The following is a 10,335-nucleotide window of genomic DNA, read 5'->3' as shown; positions in this document are numbered from 1 at the left end:
TCAATCTAAAGTCAGGGTTCCAGAAGACAGGCAAGGCAGGGTCATTCAGTCCAAAGTCAGGGTTCTAGGAGCAGGTCTGAGATCTAAGGCCAAAGGTCACTGGAGCAAAGCAGAGTCAAGAACTGTGGTTGCAGGGTTCACCAAGTGATGAGTTGTTGCTTCCACATCCAGCAGTTCTTTGACTGGCTTCTGCTGGAAGGACTTTATTGCAGCCAACTGCTCAGGATTAACCCTGCAGCTACTCATCAGCAGCGAGCAGCTGGCGATGGATCAGGAGGCTGCGCTTTGTCTTCTCTCTGAGCTCTGTTCTAAGCCTTCGTTTCCAGTGCTCAAAGGGTGTGGGTGAAACTGAAGGGCTGGTGAGGACTACCTGATTTCCATCTGTTGAAAGAGGGCTGCAAGGGGCTGGCAGCTCTGTCTGCATCAGCTCTCAGCTGTGACCACTTGAGGAGCCTGTAGCTCATTTTCTTGCTTACTGGCTTCTGCTGATTCAGAGCAGGACTCCACTTGAGGAGTCCTCTCCTGACTGACCCACAACATGGTGGTGGAGCAATACTTGGTGCATTCACACTACACTAGATAATGTGTTTTACATCCAGATTTTTTGCTATTCTTACACAGTAAAAATCTGGATGTAAAATGTATTATTTAGTTTAGTCTGAAGGCATCAACTGATTCTTCTACCACCACAGGGTAGGCTCCAGTCCATGCCTTGCTCTGAGTTGTTCTCCATGGTCATTATATCCATCTGCCTTCCAGTGTTCCCCCTAAGCTGAGTTAGTGTGAGTCAGCTCAGAGTTTTTCAGCCTGCGGCTCACACATTTCTGGCTTAGCTCAGGAAAAATGGCTCCAGAGCAAACTAATTTATGCAGTAGCTCAAAACTTTAATGCCAGGAGTTCACTGAGTAGAATTTTTGCTCAAGACTCCACAGCTTAGAGGGAGTATTGCTCCCTTCCATCCATTCTATCATAATGTCCCTTTCAATGCCCATGTAGGAATCATGCATTCCAACACAGCTTATCCTCTGAATAGCTACAGTTCAAGTGTCAGTACGTCTTTTCATTTTGTAAATAGACGGGAGGGCGAGTCAAATGCACATTTTCCCAAAAACTCAAGACTGTACATCTCACAATAAATTTTTTATTGTGGATTGTTAAGCTTTTTATTATAACTTTTAATTACTGTAATATTTGAGATTACTGTTCCAAACTTTTATCACTTTGTTCTATTATTACTACACATAATGTTACAAATTGTTGTACTTTGATACTTTCTCCTTGTTGGCATATAGGCTGATTTGTACTGCTACCATTTTTTTAAAAAAAATATTGTTATGCCAACAAAGGTTTTTGGAATTGGAAATTGGAATACATTTTTATCACAGAAATGGTTGACACAATGCACAAGTGTGTCTACAATGATACCAATGTTACAAAATCTTTTAAAAGACACAAAAAACTGCATTTACCATAATAGACTCCATACAAAATAGCTAAAAAACTTGAATGCTGAAAAGGACTGATAAAACTGAGTGCCTAGGAATACAATTTTACTTACGTATTTCTAAGAAGACACACTTAGAGCTGCTCAACATGTGGTCTCAAATTGATGTTCCACTGCAGGAGAAACGTCATTGAAACAGACTATAATTAAAAGCTCAATGTTCCTATCCACAGCCAGTTAAACAACAGCTGCTGGAGAAACGTCATTCACTATCAGCCTTAGCCCAATCCCGACAGGAAGCTGATTCAATAATATATTATCCTGATTAATGGGATAATTTATTTCCACGAGTCAACAGCACCTGTGTAGTACCCTTAAAAACAGCCAGAAGTCTAGTGGTACCTGACTGACAAAATCTCAATAACAAAAAGGTGTGGTGGGGTAGAGGCACTATTGGGAAACAAATTTGTATTGATTTTTTTCCCTATTCTAATTTGATTTTTTGTGTTAATGGGTTTTAATTGGCTTAATTGTGATTTATTGTGTAGTAAGCTGTCTCAGGGACTTTTTAACTTGAAAAAGCTGTAAATAAGATAATTGAATCAACAGAGTAACAAAATAGTATTGCAGCATAAGCATCTGGAACCCATTTTGACAACCTGGGCTCTAGTTCCTGAAAATTTTATGCTGGAATAAAAACCTGTTAGTCTGCAAACTTTTCACAAGGAATAGAAATAAAATCTCAGGACTTTAGAGGCTCTGCTGGTAAAGTATTTTAATTAATACTGCAATCCTGAGAAGACCTCTCTGCCTCTCAGGTAGGTTTTCTTGCATGCCCATCAGGCAGAGAGTTGGTTTACAGAGATCAGCATTTCCCAGATAGCTTATGGCTGAGTTGACCTTTCCCCACCCCACCAAAAAAAGGGACATTCCTGCATTCAGATTTTTAGAGAATGAAAGAATTCTCCACCTGTACAGGAACACACCTGTACACGGCACTGATCAGAGTGCCATTTTTCTGCATGACACTGATCAGAGCTTGGAGAAAGCACAATGGTCAACCCCGGCCCAAATTGCGACATAAACCTTACCTAGCTGTCCTTTAGCAATCTCGACCTGTCAGCCTAGCCTATCTCAAAGAGTTGATAATTAAGGGTGTGGCGGGGTCGGGGAGGGGGAGATAACCATGACCGGAGCACCTTGTAAGAATGGCGGGATAAACCATGTGACGCATGAGTGCATTGAACTGTCAAGCAGAATTGGGCAGGCCACAGCAGGGACTCATTCAGAGATTCAGTGGGTAGCTTCTGGGACGGCAACCCCGGCATCATAAAGAGCTTTCAGTCCTTCAACACACCTGGTTACTGCTGGCAGCGCCGTAGCAGTCCTTTCAGGGCAGTTTCAGAATGAGACCGACGCGATCCAATGAATTCCGTGAATCCGCTCCCACCTCCCCTCCCCCCCCCCCCCCCCCCCAAAAAAGGCTTCCGCAGAGACCGTGTTAACCTCAGATTATACTTTGGTTAGCCATATATGCAGGACCATCCCTTTAAGACCAAATGGGCTGTGCATCTGAGTCGAGGATGGTCCGGGGAGCTCCAATTATAGCTCTTCTCCTTCTTTGAAGCGGCGTCAGCTGTGGGCGCAAAGGGCCCGCGGCAATTAACAGCTCCCCAGGCCGCCAAAGGAGCCGCAGTTCAGAGGACTCCTTATCGCCGGGACCTAATCTAGCTAGTGTGGTGAGAGGGAGAGAATTCTCCCCCTCGCGGCCGGGAGCCCTTTGAGAGAGGTTTCTGCAGCCTCCCCAGCGACGCCCGGGTGGAAAATCTGAGCGGGAAACGGCGCACGTAGGGTTGGGAGGAGTAAGAGGGCTGGCCTGGTCGATCGGGCCCTTCAAAACATTTTCCCCTCCGATGCCGCTGGGCGCCCTGCGCTCCCGGCTGTGATTTGCAATTAACAAAACGAGCGTCTCTCGCCTCGCCTCTAAATATCCCATCAAAGAGCAATTAGAAAGGGCCCCCGCCCCTCGGCCCGCCTCTTTTGATGTGGAAATGCCGGCTCCCTTTGTGTGACCCCTCTGCGCTCTCGCCGAAGATAAGGGTGGAAGGGGTTGCTTGCATTGGGTTGGGGGACATCAAGAGGAATTCAGATGTTGACAGTTCGCAACCTGGTTAACTTATCTCGAGCGCGCTTCAGGCTGCAGACGTGTTTGCTTAAAAGAAACCGTGCATGCAAAACAAAAAAACAAAACCCTCGCGCCAAGTTATGTGGGAGCTTCGAGCCAATCCACAAACCCTTTGATATCAGGATGATCCCACTGCAATAAGATATATTGCTGCAGAACTTATGTGGATTGCAACAGTGTCTTGAAGCAATTTTTGTTTGTTTGCTTTAATCAAATCAAGCCGGATCGCCATTCATCCATCCATTCATGCATTCTGTTGCATTGAGTAAGAAATCCATCACCGTTGCCGGTTGGGCTAATCATCCAATGAGCGAGTCCCCTTGCGCGGGTGCAGCGTGGCATTCTCCCCCTCCCTCCGCCCGGGAGCCCTTTGAAATCCCATCCTTGGCCGTGCTGCCTGCCCTGCCCTCCTCCCCGAGGGGCGGGAATAGTCATGGTCTCTGGGGAGTATAAAGTCAGCGCAGCGAGGCGGTCTAAGATTTGCTGTAGCTGCTACTAGCTGCAAGAGGTACGCTTTCTCTGGGAATTAACGCTGGTTTCTTGCAAGCCGAAGCTGATTTTTTTTTCGCTGTTGTTGTCGTCGTCTTTTTAAAAACTTGACTTGGATTCGAACCCGTGACCCCCTTGCTCCTGTCCCTAGCAAGCAGAGATGTTACAAGCGGAAAGATTCCCTGCGCTGTTTCTGTTCCTGGCGGCCGCCCTGTGTTTTTCCAGGGCTGCCGTAAACGCCGCTTTCAGCTCGAACCTGGTGCATTCTAACGCCATCAAGAACGTGCCGGCAGGAGGCGCTGTGGCGGGCGCGGGTTCCCCCGCTAACGTAGAGCTTGGCGACTCTGGGCTGCGCGAAGCAGGCAACAAACACCCAGCCGTCGATGCACACCAGGTACGTAGCTGGCGTGGCGAAGTTCGCTGGCCTTTCCTCCCGCTGCCCAACGCCCGACTCTGCTCACCCGCCCTATTCTCCGTTTCCCTCCCCTGCAGCCTTCAGCGTGTGGCGGGGACGAGGACTGCAAGCCCGACGAGTTCTGCTCCGTCTCCGGCCGCGGCGGCCTCCACGGAAGCCAACTCTGCCTCGCCTGTCGGAGACGCCGCAAGCGCTGCCTCCGCGACGCCATGTGCTGCCCGGGCAGTCAGTGCAATAACGGTGAGTGGGGGGGAAATGAATGAACCCCTTGGGGAGGTGGAAGTTCACGTCTGCTAAAGGAGCCTCTGCTTGCTGGCTCCTTAGCCAGATGTCTCTCTTGGCTAAGGAATTCTGTTGTATTGAAATGGGAGAGTTCCAGTAGGTGAAGGCGTTTCCATCGCTTTTCTGTCGGAAGCTTTGGCCCTAGGACAATGAGATTGGAGTCCAGTAACACCTTCAGAGAGGAGCATGTTGGGCTGCGAGCATCCAGATTTAAATAAGCCTCCCTCTTCTGAGAAACTTCTTGGGAGAACTTGAGCTAGTCAGCCTAACTTACTCACAGGGTTATTTCATGGATAAAGTGGAGGAGGGCAGAATAACCATGTTCTACTGCCCTCTTAAGGAATGGTGGGATTAAAAATACACTAAACGGATTTATAGAGGTTAATCTCAATGGGAAGCCTTGCCCTTGTTGGTGATTTATGGAAATTCTGCAGTAAGTAAAAGACAACCTGTGGGCGTATACCAGGGGTGCCCAACCTTGCTTAACATAAGAGCCACATAGAGTAAATGTCAGATGTTTGAGAGCCGCAAGACATGAATGTCAGATGTAGGGAGGGAGAGGTGGAAAGAAAGCAATTTTAAATGTATTCTCCAAACTGCCATCTGGCTTGCCTTGGAGAAGTGGTTTAAAGAGAGAAGTGCCCTCTCCAAGCTGGCTGATAAGAGAGACGCACATTGTGTGTAAAAGAGTCACATGTGGCTCCTGAGCCAGTTTGGCCACCCCTGGCATATACTGACACCTAATTGTATCTGAGCTGAACTAGAAGGGGAGTGTCAGACAATAGTGCCAGATTAATGCCAGTTGGTTTCCTAAACACAGCCTAATAATGGTGCCCCTTGGCCCATCAAAGAACCCTGTGGCACAGAGTGTAAAGGCTGCAGTACTGCAGTCCTAAGCTCTGCTCACGACCTGAGTTCGATCCCTGGCGGAAGCTGCGTTTTCAGATAGCCGGCTCGAGGTTGACTCAGCCTTCTATCCTTCTGAGGTCGGTAAAATGAGTACCCAACTTGCTGGGGGGGACGTGTAGATGACTGGGGAAGATAACGCTGTAAAAAGTCTGCCATGAAAATGTTGTGAAAGCAACGTCACCCCAGAGTCAGAAGTGACTGCTGCTTGCACAGGGGATCTTTCCTTTCCTTGGCCCATCCATTGCTGAACTGACAAGATGTTCACAAACTGTTGAAGACAAAATAAGAGATTTTTAAAAAAAAAATCGTTTTCTTCCAGAGTAGACCGCACAACTATGTCAAATATAAACTTTAAAAAGTGTATTTAACATTAAATGGCCATTGAGTGTGTTAGTGAAAGTGTAAAGGAAATGATAGCTTTTTTGGGGGGGGGGAGTCTGTGGTGACTCGAGTACGTGCTTATTTTGTTTAAGGCTGCATGGAGAGTAAAACTTTGAAAGAACAGTAAGAAGGTTGACCTGTCATAGGCCCCTGGCTCTTAACTTGTCTTGCCTTTTAATAACAGTTCAAATGGGAACTTCAAATAACTGGGGCGGAAAGATGTCCCCAAACACCATTAACTAACTAAAGGAGCAGCACTGATCATAGAGAGGGTCTGAAATTTCAGGACACGACCTACCTTGTACACATTTTAAATTGGTGGATGGTGGTTTGTTTTTATGAAAGGAGTCATCTTTTTTCCAGCAGCTGTGATATGCTGCATTTGCCCATACGTTACCAGCCTTTCTATTTTGACCAGAGCTGTCAGTAGGTGTTCATAGTTTGTGCTTTTGTACTTTTTAAAAAATATTAATATATATATATTTTTCTGTTTAGGAATGTGTATGCCGTCAGAACATAGTCACTTCCATCCTGGGGATATTGAGGAGACCATGCTAGAGAACTTTGACCATGGCACTTTCGACCCACATTCCAAAAGGACCACATCTTCATCACAGCTACACTATCTGAAAGGTAAAGGTGCTCTTGGTTAGAAGCTGTGGTGGGATAGCATGTGATTTTCAGGAACCACATGAGGGTCACAGATCTTTAGTAATGAAGATTAAAATGGTATAGCTAGGGTATGACTTTTGCTAGGACAACTGTAGCTGTTCATTGCAAATGATAGATTTGTAGAAAATGGCATGACTTGTTATAATCCAGTGATAATGACAGAGGTCATTTTCTACATATAGTTAGATCTATCCTTGTATAGTTATTTTTATAGCAGCAGCATTTTTCTGCTTTAAACAGGTGTGTTCTCCTTTCCTTAAGTTTCATTGTGCATTTTTAAATCAGAGTGCCTTTGTCTGCAACACTTGGGGACCAATGTTCCCTCTAAGCTGCAGAGTCTTGTGAGCAAAAATTCTAAGTTGTGAGATCCTGCATAAATTATTGTGCTCCTAGGGTCATCCTTCCTGAGCTAAGACAAAAATGTGTGAGCTGGATGCTAAAAATCTGTGAGCTAGCTCACACTATCTCAGCTTAGAGGGAACACTGCTGGGGACTCATTTTATGAAATGTGTTCTTCCAGGAAGGCTGTCCTTGCAGTGGAAAACCAGTAGATGTGTGATCTCGCACTAATGTGAGAGGCCAACAATAGTTCTAAGTAGCAGAATTGGCAAAATATCTTGCTTACTTAGTCTACTAGTTTTTAACGTAGAGGGATGAGTTTAAACACTTCCCAAAATTGCATGTCTGTCTTCGAGCACTTGCAGAAGGTTCTGTGGATTTTGGAAGTTGCACTTCTTGTGAGTGCAAAGCACTAGCCAGACTTTGTCCAGCTTGAACAGGATGTATATCTTTTGTAAAGACACAGACACTATAGAGGGTCAGGCATGATGATAAGCTGGTTTCTAGAAAAGCTTGCCTGCCTTAAAGAAATTCCTAGGTAAATTTCCAAGGAATGACAGTGTTCCATTATGGCTAACTCACTTAGCTCTTTCAGTGGTTTTTCTCAAGAAGAAGAGGGGGGATTGTGAATAAATGAGGGTACAGTATTCTCAACTCTTCTCCACTCCCTTCTTTCCCAAGGCCAAGAAGGTGCCATCTGCCTTCGCTCCTCGGATTGCGCCTCAGGGCTCTGCTGTGCCCGCCATTTCTGGTCCAAGATTTGCAAACCTGTCCTTCAGGAAGGCCAGGTGTGCACGAAACACCGAAAGAAAGGATCTCATGGTTTGGAGATCTTCCAGCGATGTTACTGTGCAGATGGGCTGACATGTCGGCTACAGAAAGACCACAGCAACACTTCCAGACTGCACAGCTGCCAAAGACATTAGCTGCCGCTTTCTGAGAAGACCTGATGGACTTGATAGACTTTCTAATGAGGTGTGGGGACTCTTCTGTTCTTCTGGAAGATCACCTCCCAAAGACTGACTGACATATTTCAGAGTTTACATTTAAAGTTACTCTGGCAACTCTCCCTTCCTGGAGCTGGAGTGAAGAGGCTTGTTTCTTTTAGGGAACTATTTTTTTCCAAGTGACTAATTTACAGTAAATTACTGTGTCTGTAAATTCTTGGGTGCGGCACTTGTGTACATCAGCAGGGATTTCAATGTTGTTGTTTCGTTCCTAGAGTGCTGCGTGATTCCGTCTATTGTGACATGTTTTGTACACACTGGTTTTTATGATATTTGCTAAGTGAAATAAATAATTTCTCATTATAGCGGTTTGACTTGCTGATGCTTCTGTTCCTTGCATTGGCGCAACTGGTGACATTATGGCTGGATGACCAGACCCTTGCTGATCTTGTGCTGTGTTTACAGAGCAACTAGTAGCATTTGAATTGTTGTGCAGGAGGGTAGTCATGATCTACAGGAAAAGATCAGATCTTTTGATCCTAGTATTAGGAGGTGCTTGGGAAGTTTTAGAGTGTCATGTTTTGATGACCTGCTGTGTTGGGACTTGTGGGTGGGAAGATGGGTTCCTGATAGTCAAACAGATTGATGAGAGCCGAGTGTCAGCATAGCCCCCTCTGTGGTTTCTAGTTATGGGTTCTTGCAGTGAGCTGAGGGGGCTCCCAGCAAATAAGGTTTCTTCTCACCCATACACCATTTCCATAGTGTGGTATTACCTCAGAGCGTATGAAGGTACTATCTTAAAATGTTTCTTTCCATACTCAATTATGACATTGTACTGGGTGTTTAACAAAACAAAAGTTGACATTTAATATTATAAACCTGTATAGGATATTGAATGTTTCAGTTGCCTGAATTCTGTAAATGGAAAGGCCAAGTACTCCCCCCCCTTTTTTTCTTTTTGTATTTTGTGTGTGTGTGCACCTGGAACTCATAGTGACTTCTGGTGACTGACCTCTACTGGGGGCCTGGAGGATGTTCAGAGGTGACTGAATAAAGCCTGCCCCTGTACTCCTGACTTGGTATTTCAAGGAGATCTCCCATCCAAGGACTAACCAGTGTCAACCCTGCTTAGCTTCTGAGATCTGATGAGACTGGGCTTGCTTGGGCTATCCAGGTCAGAGCAAAAGGCCAAGTAACCTCTTGAATATTTTCCCACTTATTTGGCTTTACTTTGGAGTGTCATTTAGAAGTTTTGGGGTGAGGGAGACACTACTAACTCTATTTTAAAGACAGCTGTGTGTGGTGTCCCAAGGTTTGTTGTGAGTAAAGTAGTATCTCTTATTCCAGTGAAGTCAGAGTTGTTCTCCAGAACATTAGACAAAGTAGAACTTCTCATGCACTTTACTGGACGGTGTGATTGCATACAGCCAGCCTCTGAACTCTCTTGAAAGCAAGTTTCACTGGCCATCAGCATGACTTGAGGCAAATAATTTCCTAAACAGATTTATGACTTGCATCTCTAATGCCAAGAACAGTACAAGTTCAAATTATAGTATTAAATCTGGTGAATCTATCTTCTCTCCTCCAGTGTATTGGGCATATAGATAGACGACTAGGGCCCACTCTCATCTTTTAGAGCCTTGATTCTGACCCTCTTTGATTTGGGTGCCCTCAGGGCTTTTGTTGTAGTAGGAACTCCTTTGCATATTAGGCCACACACCACTGATGTAGCCAATCCTCCAAGAGCTCACAGGGCTCTTAGTACAGAGTCTACTGTAAGCTCCAGGATTGGCTACAAAAAAAAGCCCTGGATGCCCAACTTACGAATTTTTCCAGTTGACTCCTGGCTAAAATGTAAAGTTTACCAAATAGCGAACCCGTTTTTTCCAAGTTTGCTGACTTGGTTATCATGTAGTCACCAGACTAATTAACAGGAGTCATATCTGACAGTGGTAGATCCATTAATGTTTGATTACTGGGCAATATGTAAATTCTTACAGCTACATAGAGCTGCTGAAGTTCTCTAGTGAATCACTTCTGTCCTACACTTCATGTGCTTTTAAAGCCAATCAATCACTTGGCTGCAACATGTTTTGGTTTGCCAGGATGCTTCAGCTGCTGGTTAAAGCCAAAGAATGCTATTGAGGGATTAGTGGTTTCCTCTGTATTCATCTCTTGTTCAGACAATCTCAACTTTGGCTCCCTCTGTCCTTTTCCAAAGCAAATCTGGTTTCGTCTCCAGAAGTTCCAATCAATGACTTTGAGGGGGCTT

General features: G+C 45.3%; 1 protein-coding gene across 1 annotated transcript; it reads left to right on the top strand.

Moving 5' to 3' along the window:
• The first annotated feature begins 3,093 nt into the window (after window positions 1–3,093).
• Window positions 3,094–8,428, top strand: DKK1 (dickkopf WNT signaling pathway inhibitor 1). Its single transcript, XM_060241244.1, has 4 exons — window positions 3,094–4,512; window positions 4,611–4,773; window positions 6,601–6,738; window positions 7,798–8,428. The coding sequence occupies exons 1-4, from the start codon at window positions 4,279–4,281 to the stop codon at window positions 8,040–8,042; spliced, it is 780 nt and encodes a 259-aa protein (XP_060097227.1). The 5' UTR covers window positions 3,094–4,278; the 3' UTR covers window positions 8,043–8,428.
• Window positions 8,429–10,335: the final 1,907 nt, after the last annotated feature.

This window comes from Heteronotia binoei, chromosome 6, assembly GCF_032191835.1.
Source record: "Heteronotia binoei isolate CCM8104 ecotype False Entrance Well chromosome 6, APGP_CSIRO_Hbin_v1, whole genome shotgun sequence".
NCBI lineage: Eukaryota > Metazoa > Chordata > Lepidosauria > Squamata > Gekkonidae > Heteronotia > Heteronotia binoei.
Note: the sequence above shows the minus strand (reverse complement) of the source record. Positions and strands in the feature narration are given on the sequence as shown.

Excerpts from the sequence above, each read along its gene's own strand:
- DKK1 (XM_060241244.1), top strand. The coding sequence starts at position 4,279 with ATGTTACAAGCGGAAAGATTCCCTGCGCTGTTTCTGTTCCTGGCGGCC. Across the intron at positions 4,513-4,610 it reads CAGCCGTCGATGCACACCAG|CCTTCAGCGTGTGGCGGGGA; the intron begins GTACGTAGCTGG and ends CCTCCCCTGCAG. Across the intron at positions 6,739-7,797 it reads ACAGCTACACTATCTGAAAG|GCCAAGAAGGTGCCATCTGC; the intron begins GTAAAGGTGCTC and ends TTCTTTCCCAAG.